Source organism: Pezoporus wallicus, unplaced genomic scaffold, assembly GCF_028554395.1.
Source record: "Pezoporus wallicus isolate ANWC-B61680 ecotype Strahan unplaced genomic scaffold, APGP_CSIRO_Pwel_v1 contig_3815, whole genome shotgun sequence".
Taxonomy (NCBI): domain Eukaryota; kingdom Metazoa; phylum Chordata; class Aves; order Psittaciformes; family Psittacidae; genus Pezoporus; species Pezoporus wallicus.
This window is the reverse complement of record NW_026637911.1, coordinates 1,591,948-1,609,169: the sequence shown is the minus strand read 5'-3', so window position 1 is coordinate 1,609,169 and position 17,222 is coordinate 1,591,948. Positions and strand designations below refer to the sequence as shown.

Here is a 17,222-nt window from a genome sequence, read left to right as displayed (position 1 = left end):
ATGTTTGTGCTGACACTGGTAGCACAGGAACAGGCACAAGCTCTGGAACCCCCAACATAAGAAGAACACAGGCGTGTTGGAGTGAGTCCAGAGGAGGCCACGAAGATTCTCAGAGGGCTGGAGCTCCTCTCCTATGAAGAAAGGCTGAGAGAGTTGGGGTGGTTCAGCCTGGAGAAGAGAAGGCTCTGGGGAGATCTTAGAGCAGCTTCCAGTGTCTACAGGGAACCCTACAAGAAATCTGGAGAGGGACTTTTAACAAGAGCATGTAGGACAAGGGGTTAATTGCTTTAAACTGACAGATGGGAGATTCAGATTAGATATTAGGAAAAAACAAAAAATACTATGAGAGTGGTGAGGCACTGGCACAGGTTTCCCAGAGAAGCTGTGGCTGCCCCATCCTTGGCAGTGTCCAAGGTCAGGCTGGACAGGGCTTTGAGCAACCTGCTTTAGTGGAAGGTGTCCCTGCCCATGGCAGCAGGGGTGCAACTAGATGAGCTTTAAGGTCGCTTCCAACCCAAACCATGCCATGATTATATGAAGAGCAGGTGAGGTCAGCTCCTTCTTTTGGAGGGCCAGTTTTAAGTGACTGACTTACAAGCTCTGTGTTACCAGTGATACTAGTTTCTGCACCTGATATCACAGGCCAGAAAATAAACCTAGGAGAGATCCTTGTTGCACATTCAGAGATCAAACAGAAACACTAGCCTACCCCTCAGTGAAATCCTGGTTGTTTGTAGACACTGAGCACATCAATATTGTTCAAGATCAATATAAGTATAAAAAATTATTATAAATATTGTAGAACATATTTACATTTGGTTTCATTCTATGGCAAAAGGGATACTCACTGCTTATGTATGTAGTGTTTATGTCTTTACTATCCATTAAAAAGTTAAGGAATGTTGCAAAGCTTTTCAGAGGAAAATGTGGCCTATAATCTTAAATCCCAGTATATTAGATGTTATGAACAACATGGGATTAAGCCTTTCATACCTGACATCTTTGACAAAAATCTTGCTATCATAGGCATGGCACAACAAAGTAGAAACAGTTATCTTAAAGCCCACAATAGTACTACTGGATTTTTGTGTGGAAGAGGCCTACTGAAGTAGTATAGCTCTGACTGTATTCTTCACAATGTAATAACAATGTACTTATTGTACAATACAATACAAATAATTGTATTACCTTAATGTCTTTAAATTTTACCAGTAGTCAATGAGTGTCTCTGATCTTAAAGAGTACTAGTATCTTTTCTGAACACAGATACCTAAATCTTGTTTTTACAGTTAAGACAGTTCAATTGAAGGATTTGTGCTTCCTAAGTAAAAACATTGCTAAATGGATGCTTTTGAGTATGGGCAATGATTTTAATGAAAATTGTATTGCAGTAATAGGTGATTATTTTATACTTCAGTTGGACTAGCTGTGAGCAAAGCAGATGAAGACAGCTAAAATGTAACTAATTCATAGTTATCAAAATATTTACCTTGAATGCTTCAGAATGTTAGCTGAATCTGAATCTGTAGCCTCTATCATTGGATTATAACAATAAATTTGGCCTCAGGGGCCAGGGGAGGTTCAGATTAGATACTAGGAAAAAATTCTTCCCCAAAAGGGTTGTCAAGCACTGGAACAGGCTGCCCAGGGAAGTGGTTGAATCACCATTTCTGGAAGTATTTAAAAGATGTGTAGATGTGGCACTTTGGGACATGGTATAGTGGTGGACTTGGCAGTGCTGGGTTAAAGGTTGGACTCAGTGATCTTAAAGGTTTTTTCCAACTTAAACGATTCTATGATTCTATAACATAGGATTAGAAGAGAAAGAAAAAAAAAACAGAACTATTCCAAACCACAGAGGAAATACGTGCAATCAGTATAAAAAGAGAGGTGTGTATGTGGCTATAATTCTGGTGGACAAGCTAGCTCAAAGTTTCGAAAGTGCAGAGCACCACCTGTGTAAACTAATGCCTGGTGCAAAGATGTAGGTAAATTTTGCTGAATTTGGCTAAAGACCAACTATAGCTCCTCCACAGCAGAAACACTGTAATGAAATGAAAACTAATTACAGTGTTTAGGGCAAGACAGATCTGGTAGGCAGAATAGTTTATATACCAAACATCAAGTGGTACTTAGACCATGCAGTGACTCTGATTTATTCATTGCTCCTTGAACAGACAGATTACGTACCCATTTCTATTGGCAGGTCGTGGGGGGAGAGAGGGAGGGAAAGCTAATTCTGCTGAAAATTTCTTGTTCTGTTTCAGAGAAAACGTTTTATTGAGGGGGGGTGGGGGTGGGGTGGAAAGAGTGTTGAGCATCATTATCTCCTGAGCAGCAACTGATTTAAGTAGTAGAAAGGTGGATTTGAGTGTACTGTTTACATCAAGTAACCCTCAGAAATGAGCGCTCCAAAATGCTGACTTTAAACTCTGATTTAATTGAGCAGCTGCTACAAGTGAATAGGAGTTGAGATAGCTCAGCACTTTGTTCCTCTGTTCTGCATGTACACAATAGATTTGGCTCTACAAGAACATTTTTTATTAAACAATTCTTTCATTTGCAGCTAAATGCAGTATATAATTGCATCATTCTCTGTTTAGAATATAAGCACATTATAGTTCTGTTTTTAAGGTCTATGGCACAGGTATTAAATATAACAGTATGGCTGTTCTTCCAGCCTCAATACTTGCAGAACACACATTGTAAAGCAGATTTTAATAACAGATTCAATGTCTTAGGTATTTTTTTTCTCTGTTAAAATGCTGGATCATGCTCTAACTGGTTTTGTTTCTCCAAACCTTAGAAGTCCCAAGAATTGCAAGGACAAAAAATGCAAGGGCACAAGTAACCCCCACAAACCAAACGTCATTTTAAAAAAGAAAGAAACATTTGTGTATCTAGTATGTTCTGCAGGAAGGCTGAACTGACACAGTTCAAAGGCTGAGTCAGGTATCAACATGGGCAAATACTCGAAGGAAGGCAGGGGGACCCGGGCTGGCCTAGCACAGCGAGGACAGTGTCATCCCAGATGACACTTCCATCCCAGATGACAGGAAACTGAGCGTGAGGGATGAAAACAGAACAGCAAAAGCCGACAGTGTCACTCACAGCTGGTCTTGTTTTACAGTTACAGTAGTAAAACATCTTAGTATCAAAAACTGTGAGAAGACTTAAAATATGCCTTGACTCTTGATTTCCATGGTTCTTAGTAAAGGAATGCTGGAACATAAAAAGTTATAAAGTTAATACAAAGCTTTGCAGCACATGCTTGTTAAGCAGTGAGCTTTCACAAAACGTAACTAAAACCCCAAACTGGGGGTAAGTTCATGAAGATGTACAGGTGGCCGTGAGCCTGCCTGAGACTGAAAGGCAGCGATATCCCAAGCGGTCACGGAGGCGGTGAGGAGATCCAGGTGCCCACCCGTCCTGCCCTCGGGCCTCACCTCTGAAAGTCGTGCCCACGACGGGCCATCTTCTTGCAGCAAAACAGTTCAGGAGGCTGCCTCCTAGCTCCGCCGGCCTGTATTAAAAACAGTGACTCGCTGGAAAGCTGTGGGGCCCCTCCGCCGGAGAGCGGCCTCACCCGCACAGCCCCGCACCGCGACACCCAGTCCCGCGAGGCGCCAACGAATCTGCTCCGGCCCCGGCCAAGGCCCCTGCTCCGGGTCCTGCCCCGGGCCGGCGAGGAGAGCAAGGGCGGCCTCAGGCCCCCGTGCCCTCGGCTGTCGCGGCCCGCTCCATACGCGGCTACCAGTTCGCAGCCGTCCGCTCCCAGCGCCGCCGGCGGCAGCAGCGCGGCGCCTTTAAATGGAGGCGGGGCCGAGCTCTAAAGTTTGTCCGAGTTGTGGAGTGCGGCTGGCGGAGCTGCGTGTCCGGCCCGGCCATGGGGTTCAGCGGCCGTTAGTAGCTCCCGCCATGGACTACCTCACCACCTTCACCGGCAAGGGCGGCCGCCTCCTGCGCGGTACTGCCAGCCGCCTCTGGGGCGTCGTACCCGGCGGCTTCCGCCAGGTCCGCTTCCAGGACGGCCGGAGCCGAGGGGCACAGAGTCCCGCCGAGCCGGCGCCAGGTACCGGCGGGGAAGGGGTGGGGGCCGGCGGGCTCCACGGTGGGTCAGGAGCCTCTCCGGTAACGGGTTCGGCTTCTCAGCCCCTCCGAGCTTTCCTGGAGAGGAGCGAGCTCTGGGAGAAGCGCGAGTAGGAGCAGGAGTGGGAGAGGAGAGGACCACTTCTCCAGCGGGGAGCGGCCCGTGTGGCTGGGAGACTTGCAGCGGGCTCTGGCCCTCCCTCTGGCGCCGGGGCTGTGCCGTGGCGGCTGTGAGCGGTGGCTGAGGGAGGGGGCGGCGGTCGAAGACGGTTAAGGTGGGGGTGCGGTACGTGGGCTACGGCCTGTCCCGCTGCGGGGCCGGGGCTCCTGCCTATGCCCGGTGGCTGCCTGAGCGGAGCCTGCGCCCCGAAGGAGTGGTGGCACAGGACGGGTAGAGAGCAAAAGCCAGCCTTGCTCTTGCTCTACGTCTTCCTGATTTCACGGCAGTGCTGTTACACTTACTTTCATTACCTGCTGCCGTCCCACACACATTTTTGGTACTGTTACTGAGCCGGGTGAGGGAAGGTGACTGGAACACAAGCTCCCAGGAGTGAGAGCTCTGTTGTGTACGAGGTGGTGTCTGGCTCCTGTGTGCTACTGAAGAACAGGCTTTGGAAGTAGGTTTGGTGGTGGTAAGGGCAGAAGTAAGGCTCTGCCTTTCAGTGGTCCAACAGGACAGTCAGGAGACTTTGTCCTGTGCTTGAGAGCAAGAGGCCTTTGGGCTGTAAATATGAATATCGTAATGTAGTCATCTGAAGTGAGCACTCAGGTTGGCAAGCAATACCATGAGAACTGGAGGGGTGGACAGCGAATGTACGGAGACGGTATGCAAAAGAGGGCTGGCCCGTAAGGACTCTAGAGACATAATGCTACTGTTTGGAAATTAAAAACAAACCATAATGCAACTAGTAAAGTTAGCATGGTCTTAGGACTGCTTGGAAAGACTGTAAAGTTAAATTTGTAAAAATACTTTATAAAATATCAAGAATGATACACAATGAATAGTAAATCTTGCCCTTTTTTCCCTGTTTCAAGAAGCTCTCTGCTGAGTGGTTGATAGCATCTTTATCATGGTCTGTAGGTAAGGTTGAAGTCAGGTCTCTACTAAAAGGTATTATTAAAGGTAATTAAATTTCTTAATTCCTTCCACGTGGAAGAGTAAAATCGTTTTTTCCTCAAGTGAAACAAAATCTGTTACTTTAGTAGGCAAGGCAATAGGAATTATCATGCAGCCTGTCAGATGTAGATGATGTCTCCTTGTGTGCCTTAAATCACACTTCTCGCACAGAGGAATAATAGATAACTACCTATATTTACAGTACCTCTTTCATTATTCTGTGTCCCTCTTCACTAAGACATACAGGGAAAAAAAGAGGTAGTAAGTTGATTTTCAGCAGGGAAATTAAGTACTTTGAATAAGGCCTGTACATATTGTTAAAGGCTTGTTGACAAAGATTGCTTATGTTCTTTTGCAGAAGTGAAATGTCAGTAAAACTCTTCAGCATCTGCTGGCCTTTTAATTACAAGGCCATGTGTTCAGCTGTTGGTCTAAAGCGTCTGCTAAGTGTGATTTCTTGAAGCAAAAAGATCTCTGTGACTCTTCTTCCCCTCTTGCCCTGGGACAAAGGATCAACTTAGACTGTATTACAATCTTTTGGCTTTTCCCTAGCTTTGAGCAGGAAAAGTATTTCCTCAGATACTTTCATAATGTAATACTTAAGATTTGTGTTAATGAAATGTGACTGCAGTTCTGGAAAGCAGTGTAGGTTTCTGTGTATATGTAATTTGATATGCCTTTTTGACAGAACCGTACCGAGGGGTTTTCCTCACCTAGGCAAAGCAGACTGTGTAAGGCAGTTAGATCTTGACTGCCCCATGCTGTCTTCTCCTTCACAGGGTCAGTTACGGGCAGAAGAAAAATACTTGTGACTGTAGGATTCTTCTTTGGCAAGTGTTTTGCTGGCTTCTACAAGCTGCCTGTGCCCTGGTAATGAGTACTGTAGAAGTTGTAAGGATGATGAGAATACTTCAGTTGAAATCCAAGCTGTTTTAGTTAGAGATGGGTCCCCTGACATTAACTTAAACCTTTATGGCAAATCCCAACTACTCCAAATGTTCAGTCTCTGTGTGGGGTGTTCAGGATCCAGGCCTAATTTTTACTCTAGCTTTTTTTCCCCCCACTTAAGACTTTCAGAAAGATCTTGTCAGTGTTCATTGTTCTTGCATGGTTCAGTATTGACTATGCATTACTTTTTAAAAGAACAGTTTTTTGCAAATACCTTAAAGCCCTGTTTCCACATTTCTGAAGCAAAACAACTGGGTTTATTCATACTGTATTGTAGAAGTGAAATTAATTTTTTTTTTAAATATTTGTAGATTTAAGTTCTATTGTTTTCTTGCTTGTCTTCCGAAACAGTTGAACAGCTCTACAAGGGTTCCAAGTCCAGGAGGCAAGTCTGTTCAAATGGTGTACCTTAAATCACTGCTCTGAGCCTGCGTACTACTTTGGGTATGTGCAGAACAGTTTATAGTATTTCTTAGCAGGGAGAAAGAGGAGACGCTGGGATACTGAGTAGTGCCACAGGAGGCTGTAAACCTGTTTAACCAGTTTCCTCTGTTTGTGTCAGCAGCCAAGTCAGTGAAATAACTTTAGGAAGGTGTTTTATCTATTAATGATTGTGGTGGAGGGTAAAAATGCAAGGAGAACCAGAAATTGTGGAGAAAGTATGACTTTAGTAAAGGTGCTACCAATAATTTCAGTGTAAAATTCCTTAAAAAAAAAAAAGGCAACCCAGAACAGCAAAACAGCCTTGTGGGCTTTGAAATACTTCTGAAGATAGTCTCTTGATAATTTTTAGAAAGAGCTAGTATGTATGTATGCCTAGATTCACCTGGAATGGAATGTAGCTTTCTTGTTTATTGGTAATACTGTAGATGTTAGCATATCAAAGTTGCATGCATTTTTATTTGCTTGGAAATGCAAGTCAGGGCTTTAGAGAATGTGTGATTGAGGGTTATCTTTGCTGCAGAATTAACTTGAATGTTCAGTTTAATTTGAGTCTCATGTATACAAACCTCTTAAATGAGCCAACAGCATGTCTCTTATTGTGCTGTTTGTGTTGTCTGCTGTGAAAGAGGGACTGTGGCCAGCAGTAAGGGACATATGTTTTCTTCTTTTCAGTGACACTGCTGGGGCCATACTATGAATATGCTCTTTGGTTTGGTGTACCATTGTTAGAGGAGGCTTCTGAGAAACTGCAGAGGTTCCATGTTTGGGGGTGTATCACCTGTGAGGGATTGAAGGAGCTGGGCTTTAACCTTGCAAAGAGAAGACCATGGTGGGTTAGAGGCAATCTGATCGTGGCTGCTGCCCCTACTTTTCTCTTCTCTTACTCCTGAGAAGAGAGTAGGTCACGACTTTTGGCTTGAGAGGTCTTGGACAACAGAGTAAACTTCACATAGGATAGTGGTCCATCCCTGGCACAGCATACAGTTTTAAGCTGACCTAATTTGATGTTGACAGTATTGCTGCTTCACACTGGAGGCTGAAGTAGATGTACTCAAGACGTTTCTCCAGATAACACTTGGATTCTGTGAGGATATGAATCCGTGCCTGGAGTCTCATCCTTCTTCCCTCCTAAGCATTTTCATTTCACTTCTGTCTGCAGTCACTACATAGAGGGAGAAAATATACTGCACAGGCAATCTTGATTTCCTGCAGTATGTCTCTCAAAAAGTACAGAAGTTTAAGAAATGAAAACCAGTCATTCAGAGCTACTTGCTCAGAGAATCCTCTTAACCAGTCTGTCAGAGAAATTGTTCTAGCTGCCTTCTATTAAAAGAATTTTTGTTGTTGTTTTTCTCTTCAGGCTCAACTTGATCAGTTCTGAACTGTGTGGCTTGTGGGTTTATTTACTTGTGTTTTTCCTATCAATTTTTGAGTTGGCCAGTAAGGTAACCATACACAGTATACCTGTTAAGCCATGTGGCTTGTCAGTCCTCTGTAAGGCAACAGCAGTGCATTTGAAAGATAAATGTGCAGGGCCAAGTTACGGTACATCTGTCAAGTCCTCCTGTAAAAGTTAGTATCTCCTAGAAGTCTGTTTCAGAATAAAGCAGACATAAGAATAAGGTAGGTGATTTCTTCACTTCACCCTCACGCAGTACTTCTTTTTCAAGAAATTAACAGGTGTATAATAAAGTATGAGAGAGGCTTCAAACTGGAGAGACAAATTTCTGTAAGTTTTCTTGTACATACTGTTCCGGATGAAGCACATGTGAAATGTACCAGCACCCTTTACAAAAACGCTAATGCTTCACTTTCATGTCTGAAAATACTTCAGTGGGTACAAGCATAAGAAGCAAATGTAGTCTTGGAATGTATTGGGCTGGTGACTCAGTCATCTTGTGATATGTTAATGTATGCACAATCTTCTGACTTACACGCTACTAGTATATAGAAGTGCTTGACTATTCCCTTGGTGCATGTGATGCTAAATGATATTTTACTTCATGTTATGGTTTGTACTGCTATATCTTGCCCCGCTGTTTTTGGGTTTTTTTTTGTTGTTGTTGTTTTGGGTTGGTTTGATTTGTTTTTTTTTTCTTCCAAGCATTGGGACTTTTTCTGCAGCCTTTGTTGTTGATTGTGCTTTTGAGTTTGTTTGCTGATGTACTGTTGAACTGTTTTCAAAACTAGTCCATTGGGAACTCATTAACAGACCCCTCCATTCTGCTAGTTTCTATTTCACTCTCCCCTCTGCTGAATTTTTGACATAGTTTACAATTCTTAGTCTGCTTTTGCTGTTCAACAGGATTCTGATGTATCAAATGTTTTACTGAAGTTCAGTTTATAGGAGCTCCAATTATATGCCAGGTTAGTTTATAATCTAAGTATAGTTTATTCTAGTAATCTAGTGTCCTTTGACTGCATTGCATTTTTGTTTTAATGCATCATGTTTCATCAACGTCTTATTTTTTCTGGTTAATTCCCATTTCCAGCATTAAAACAGTTTTGAAGCTGATGCTTTATGACATCCTGCATGCACGTGGCTGCATTTCAACTTACTACATGTATGAATGATAAATTTCTGTGCGTCAGTAAGCAATGCACCTCATTGTGTTACATGTGTGGATCTTACTCGGGCTTGGTTTGGTGGTGGCCTCATGCATCTGCATTGCCTGCCAGAAGAATGTGGGGAGGAGTCATAGGTACCAATAGCTCAAATTGCAAGCAAGATGGTTTAGTCCCGCATAAAGCGGGGAAGGCAATGTTCTCAGTGCTAATCACTCGGCCTTGAAAATGTCCAAGAATGGAAACTGTACAACTGCTCTGGGCAATTAGATTTTTACCTTTTATCCAGTCAGAACCTCTCCTTTTGGTCTGTTATGTTTGTTGTCCTTTGTTCTTCCCTGGTACATCGCTGAAGAGCCTGGCTCTGTTGTCTTGATACCTATGTGGAAGTTAGCTGGAAGGTACAGGAGGCTTTTTTTCAGCAGAGCTGCTCCCTGGTCAGGCGGTGGCACTCTGTACAGCACAAAGACTCTTCCTTCCCGTGTGGAGGAGTGTTCTGTTGAATTTCATAAGGTTCCTGTCAGCTTGCTCTTCCATCCTCTCCAGGTCCCCATGCATGGTAATCCTGCCCTCAGATCTGTTGCCTGAGCCCCCCCATTTGATGTCACCTGCAAACCTAATGCAGTAAACTTATAAAATGATTAAACTGTATACATGCGTATTCCAGATGGAACAGGAAAGGAGGCTTACTGTTATGTGTTAGGGGGATCACAAAAATAATTTGAATCGGTGCTGAATCTGTTGCAGGAAAACTATTTTGATGTGTTGAGGTGCTGACGCAGTATTAATGAGGTCTTGGATGCATTTAGTTTGGGGTTTTGGTTGAGAAAAATGTGAACAAAAGCATCATGTGGAGAGCAGTGATAAGGATCAAGAGTGTTGAGAGCATGACTTTGTTAGACTGAATCACAAATAAGTAACAGTTGCTTAAAGAGGGCATTAAAGGGGTCATTGTTTATGGTGCTGCCTTGGTCTGAAAGCCTAACATTTTGGCTACAAAACTGCAGGCTGTGAGCATCTTGTAGGCTACCATTAAGGCCTCTTATTTCTAGTTCTTAAGACACTGGAAGATAACTGAGAATGTTTCAGTAATTAGCATAAGCATATCTATCTGCAGGAGAGGGAGGAGGATCAATGAGACAGTCCCTCTATTGAGATGTAGCTCCTGCTGTTAGGAAACACAAGTCACCAGGCCTTACATAATATGAAGATTTCCTACTTTAATCTTTTTTGTTTATATATTAATAGAATTTAAAGATATAATGGCTGTTAAGGAGAACTAATCTTACAAAGATGTAATATCTGTGCCTCTGTTTTATCAATTAGAAAGTTGCTTCATGTGCTGCTAAGTAACAGTGTATTTGCAAATATTTTAAAAAAGAGACTTCTTTTCCTTGCTTTTTTATGATTCAGTTTTTAAAAATCTTTACCCCATATGTGCTGCATGGGTTTGTTTTTTTTGTGTGATTTTGGTTTTTTTTGTGTGTTTTTTTTTTTTTAAGATCCTGTGAAAACTGTGTCCTAGACAAGCATTTAACAAGGTTACTGCCTCTGCCTTTTTCTTAACACATGTAAATCTAATGCGTAACTTGCAGTTCTTGTTGCAGGAATAAGAGGGAATAAATAATCTTTTTCTCATCTAAATCATATTAAGCTCAGTTATTACTTACAAGCAATTGGCACTGTGTTGACTTTTCCAGCTAACTTGCTTTATCTTGGAGGATACCTGTTTGATTTATCAATTTATTCATCTGGAAAAAGTGATCTTTGTAATTGCTGTTAACATAGAAAAGAATGGAAAATCAACAGCTGAGAAGCATTGCAAGGTATTTTGAGTTTTAAGTTTATCATGCAGAAAAATAGTAGGGTAAAGGAAAATTTAATACATTCCTGATCTGTGCAGAGCTTGAAGATACTCCTAAACAGTTCTTAGCATGTATTATTGCATTGTTAGTCACAGTACAAATCTTGAGTTCTATTTACCAGCTTTTATTGCCAGGATGTGCTATAGAAGGACCAGCAAACAGAAGAATGAAGGTCTACCATTCACCTCAGATAACATGCTAAGAAATGAGAAATGTCACTCTTGTCATGTCAGTTTGAACTAGCAGTGCCACAGGAATATTTCCAGCCAACCAAAATTCAGTGGCACAAGACCATATAGAAGCTGATAGTTGATACTCCGCCACAAATGTTGGAATTTAACTTCAGTTGCCTTCAAATTTCTGTTGAATAATGCCGCTGACTGTTACATATGCTAAGGCCAAAGCTGCCTTATTTATAAACTGTATGTTCCCAAAACCCCTTTTCCTATCTTGTATAAATATGTTGGAACAGTTCATCCTCCTCTCTGATTATGCTGATTATATGTAACCATTCTTATGCTACTGTTGTTTAATCTTGAATTTCTACATGTGTTCTTTATGACTAAATATTGGTCCAGTGTCATTTTGAACACTGCCTTCTGTGTATTTCTAGTTACAGTCTTTTAAATCCTAGACAGTAGAAATATTTTTGTCATTTGTGGATCTGTTATGTACTTTTTCACTTGGCGTTTCAAATTGTTGTGAAGGACCAGGCCTGCAAAATGGTAGTTCAGAATTAAAGCATCTACTCTGATGTTATGGAAGGTGTGGTCTTGTTCCTCTCTGAAACAGCCCAGCTAGACATTTGATAACCTAGCACCCCAGATCCCATGTCCAACAAGTTACTGGTGACTCTTGAGGCTGTGTGCAGCTTGTTCAGTGATGTCAGGTTTTTCTTATACTTGTGGTCTGAGTGCATCAGCCTTTGATATTCTCTGCTGGCAGACGAGATAATGATTGTGTGTGACCTAATGAGATGGGCTTTGTACAGCAGTTGCCAGCAGGAAATGAGTAAAATGAAAGGATGACACTGATTCTTGTTGGTGTTGAGGTCTTTTCAGACCACTGCTTCCTATGCTGTATCCATTTCCGCGTGCTCCCTAGAATACTAGGAGCATGAGGATGGCTGAAAGATGTGTTTACGTATCTCTCAAAAATAGCTGGCTCATTCAGTGAGAAGTAGTTGGAGGCTTTGCAGTATGCCATCAACAAAAGTTGAATTTATGTCTCTACTACTGTGACCTATTTTCACAGTTGAAATACTTCCTAGTTTTGTTTCTAAGACGTTAGGTGAAATGGATGTGTTCTGTAGGAACTGGCAGCTCAAGCAGTCTGTCTGTGGGCAGAGGTGTGGGCTTCAACAGCTGTGGCCAGTACTGTCAAAAGCCCTGGTTTGTAATTGTACAAAAGCCCTAGTTTTTGCTTCAGCCCTGCCTGCCTCCAGCTCTTCCTGACTTGGGGGGCTTTTTTTCATCAGGTTATGAAACACCTGAATCCATATCCATATACTGAAGGCAAAGTAATGCTACCACAGAGGGAAGGAATGCAAGTGGGCACTGATGGGAAGGGTGGGAATTACTCTTAGGGAGTAGGGGAGGGAATAACATTAAATAAAAATAAAAATAACAACCTACAATAAACTGCAGCTAATAATCTCCTGGGGAATTTGTGGTAGGAGTTTCTCTGGCATCTGCTTTTCTCCAGGGTGCTTTCAACAAGGACCTTCTTTCCCCACCCCTTCTCCCAGTTCTTACTTTACTGAAGTTGGAGTGCACTGAAGTCTAAAGCAGCAGGTCCTCCTGCCCTGAAGAACAAACAGCTTTCCTTCCTTTTTTTATTTCTGGCATAAGAAACAGAAGTGGTTATTTGTGCAAGACATTATTCTACTGCTCAGTTACTGGAGAAGATAACTTGTCTTGACCTCTTGAGTGGCACCTGTCTGCAGACTTTTTAGATACTTACACGTGAGCTAACAAGAGGAAAAAGGAAGCTTAAATTTCAGTTAGGAAAGAAAATGAACAAACAACATTGGGCTATATATGGATGAAGCATTGTTGTGGTTTAAACCCAGTCAGGTAACTTGTTCATGTGATAGATCATCTCTACGATGGCTGATTCCCTCAGAGACTGGATGCCTTTGTTTATAGTAGTCCACTTGGCCAAACGACTCGTAACATCGTCCTTGTATGGAAACCTTTCTTTCACAGCTGCCAAGAGCCTCCTCCAAAGGCTGAGGGACTTTTTCTCTCTTGCAATTGCTTTGTCAATTCCCCCTTCTCTAGCAAGTGATCCCAGCTGCTTGGCTTCTGTACCTTCTAGTTCGTGACCATCGGCCCCATTGTCCCAGCATCGGAGTAACCAGGTGATGATGTGCTCCCCTGGTTGATGGGTAAAATCTTTTCGCATATTCCGCAGCTCGGTTGAGGTCCGAGGTCGAGAAGTTACCTCTTCTTCTTCTTTGTCATGTGATGATGACTCCTGATCAGATTCTGGACCGGGTGGTGAATTCATTGGTTCTTCATCTCGCTTCACCCTTTTTGCCTCCTTTTTGCTTGTTCTCTTGTGTACAGGGGCAACTGATATTGGTACGAATTGGTCCTCTGGTTTGGCTGCAGTGATTATCACTGTGGTTTGAGTAGCGACTGTACTTGTTGCTGGGGGTGGTGTAGCTACCGTGCTTGGAGCTGGGGTAACCGCGCTGTCTGTTGCAGTTGAAGTTTGAGCAGCTGCTGTACTTGCCACTGGGGTAGCTGCGCAGTTCATTGCAGCCAAAGTTTGAGTAGCGACTGTCACTTTGCCCTCAGATCCGCCGACATTCTTTTCCTTTTGAAGGTGCTGGATAGTGTTGAACAAGGCCCTGTAAGCATAGGCCAAGCCCCAGCACGTTGCCGTGATTTGTCCATCTCTGGTATGGCCAGAATGACCACACACCTCATTTAAGTGTTTTACTAATTCGTCTGGATTTTGCAGTTGTTCGGTAGTGAAATTCCAAAGTACTGGAGGGGCCCACTGACCTAGATACTTGCCCATACTATCCCACACACCCTGCCACTCATGGCTGTCCAGCCTCAGGGAAAATCTCTTGGTCCTCCTACATCGTTGTTTGACCCCAGACAAGACCCAAACCTGACTCTGCTTAACTCTTGAAATCAGTAGTGGGCAAAACACACTCTGTATGCGTGTTAGCATGGTGATTCCCATCACCATCAGCAAACAAGTCTCAACAGCATTAAAAGGCCATTCAAAAAATTCAAAACTCTCAAATGTAAATGGTCTGGGGGACGACTAGGAGGGTAAAAGGATGTCTCCTTCACAGGTTGAGCACCTGAGGAGGAGAAAAAAGATGTGTAATTGCTAAGCACTTCTATTATATACCTCCCAAAGTATAAAGGTGGTGACCACACTGGGAACATAAGCCAGATCAGTTTCATGATCAATGATTCTATTGTATTACAAGTCATTACCATAAAGTACAATGGGACAAAAACCTTAGCCCAAGCCCCACACTCGAAAGACACTAATACAGCAAATACCGGATGGAAGTAAGATATGATATACTGAAACTGTGAGATCAAGAGGAACAACCTTGAGAGCCAATAAATCAGCATTGTGACGAGTGACTATTAATCCGGTCAGATCTGTTGTTATCTCAACCCCTCGTGCCCCACGTTGGGCGCCCAAAAGAACTGTCGTGGTTTAAACCCGGTCAGGCAACTTATTCACTCACTCCCAGTGAGTGGTGCCAGGCTGAGAGCAATCGAGGGCTGCCCCCCCCCCCACCGGGGCTCTCCCCTTCCCCGCTCCCAGAGGAACGGGGAGGAGGATCGAGAGAGTGCAACTCCTACGGGTTGAGACAAGAACAGTCCAGCAACAAATCACCACCGCTACTATCAGCTAAAACAATGATAAGGGAAAATAACAAGGGAAGAGAATACGATACCACCGGCCAAGAAAGCGAGTTCCACCCGGAAGCCCTGTCCTTCCGGGTAACTCCCAGTTACCCCCCACCCCAGGCCATGATGTGCTGTGGTATGGAATACCTCCCCGGCTAGCCCGGGTCAGGCACCCCGTCTCTGCTTCCTCACAGCTTCCCCTCCTCCCTGGCAGAGCATGAGCCTCACAAAGTCCTTGCTCAGGGTAAACATCACTTAGCAACAACTGAAAACATCGGCTTCACCCACACTGTTCTCAAGCTAGAAGTCAAAACACAGCACTGCACCAGTTAACACAAAGGAAAAAAACATGACTGCTACTGCTGAACCCAGGACAAGCATGTATATATACATTTGTAGTATAGGGCTTCTCTGTATCTATCTGAGGGGTGTGGGCCAGGCCAGCAGCCGGGGAAGATGCTTGTTTTACAGTAGGGATGTTCCATATATAATTAAGGCATATATGGAATTCTGGGCTGTCTGTCTTCATCTGTGTTCTTAGACTTTTGGTTAGGAGTATGTGAACCAGACTGTTGTTGCAAGTAAATGATTAGGCTACTAGCAAAGCTTTGGTATGGGCTGAAAATTTTGGAAGAGCTACAGTGAAGCAGTTGTTTCAGTTTTTCAGTAGCTTCCTGGGGAGAGGCATCTGTTGTTGCAAAGTCAGACTTCAGCAGCAAAATATTTGACCTGGAAGAGGAGAATGTTGGCTACTGTTAAGTCTACACACAAGCTTAGAGTGATGCTGTTCATTACTGAGTTGGCTTAATTTCCTCTAGAGATGTTACTTGTGCTGTTAAAAGCTACTAATATAAACAGAAATTAAGGTTTCATTTATGTAACTTTTTAAAAGCTGCAATTAGTAAATAAGGGACGAAATAGCTTTTAATGTTTTGAATGAAGACAGGAGGCAGAGTTACAGTGCCTCGGTATTCAGAATTTCTGGAAATTTTTTGAAGTAGGTTTACAGTCTTGACTGTCATTCATAGCTGTATTACTATAAGTAATATAATCTATAGATGATTTTTTATCTTGTAGGTATCGGGACATTCTCCATCAGACTTTTTTCAAGATATAAAAAAAGTAGAATTAGTCCAATATTTATTCCCTTAAAAATACCCCAGGAGACTATTACGTTGAGTCTGCTATAAATCACTTTTATTGCTGTCCTCTGCAGATTGCCCTGTTGTAGCAGTTGTAAGATGCTTCTCTCCCTCTTTCTTGGCACTGCAGAACTTCCTATATAATTTGTTTGGGGTTTTTTGCCTGGTTTTGGTTTGTTCTGTCACCCACCCTACCCTGTATCTTGATAGTTTCAACTGTTCATGAAGAACTTTGGGAGCGGGTATATGAAATTCATGCAAGTATTTGTCTGTTTTGTAAGGTTTGTTTGTTCTGTTAATTTTTTTTTGAAATATTTGACTAAATATATTCAGTTATGGTTAACAAAAATTTGAGTGTATCATAATGGGAGTATAACTAATCCCATTGTGGCATGAAAGCATATCTCATGTAAATGTTCTGGGCTCCTTAATAGCAGGTATTTAACTATTTGAGGTGGAGTCTTTGTGACAGGCATAATTTAAGAGATTAGTTTCAAAAATTAATGTGTGTATATAAATGGATGTTAAAACCCCCACTTTTTTCTAGAGATGTAAAATTAAAGGCTTTATGTCGAATCATGTAAGTACACTGTTGCATTATCATAAATATCAAGCCAATTAGTATAAAAAGGTAGTATGGTTCAGGCTTGTGAAATGGAAATCATCAAAATACAATGCCCCAGTAAAAAGAACAGTTCTTGTGATGTTTATTTATTTAGAATCTATATTGTGTATATACAGGCTGTATGTATTTGCTATGGCCAGGATAACTCTGAAGTTAAACACTAGTGTTGTTTTATACAAAAGCTTTAAATGCTGTGTACTTACCAAGCAGTGACAAAAAATCTGCACTGACTAGATCAAATATACAGGAACTCTAGATCACCTCCCTTCTAGATGAAAGCAGGATAGGTGTGATACAGCATCTATTAAACCCAGTAGTTCCAGGAACGTTGCTTGCCTGATGGGGTCAATCTCCTATTTAGTCTTCCTTCATTAGTAGCTTCCTGGAGAGCAGTTAGTGGATTCCTAGTTATCAGTGGTTGGTATTGGTCAAATTCTTAAAGCATTGCAGAGGAATGAAGTTCCTATTACAGCAGCCGGTTGTCTGTTAGACAGAGTCACCGGGAGCAAGCTGTTTAACTGGTGAATTAGATGT

General features: G+C 42.6%; 1 protein-coding gene across 9 annotated transcripts in view; it reads left to right on the top strand.

Moving 5' to 3' along the window:
* Window positions 1–17,222, top strand: part of OXR1 (oxidation resistance 1) — a 221,272-nt gene that overhangs the window by 148,897 nt on the left and 55,153 nt on the right. For 3 of the 9 annotated variants that reach the window (XM_057408218.1, XM_057408220.1, XM_057408216.1), the window contains exon 1: window positions 3,845–4,072. The exons of the other annotated variants lie outside the window; for them this stretch is intronic. In XM_057408218.1, the coding sequence (XP_057264201.1) occupies window positions 3,919–4,072 (154 nt within the window). In that variant the 5' untranslated portion in view covers window positions 3,845–3,918. Of the gene's footprint in view, window positions 1–3,844; window positions 4,073–17,222 lie in introns of those variants that run through there. 9 annotated transcript variants of the gene reach the window in all.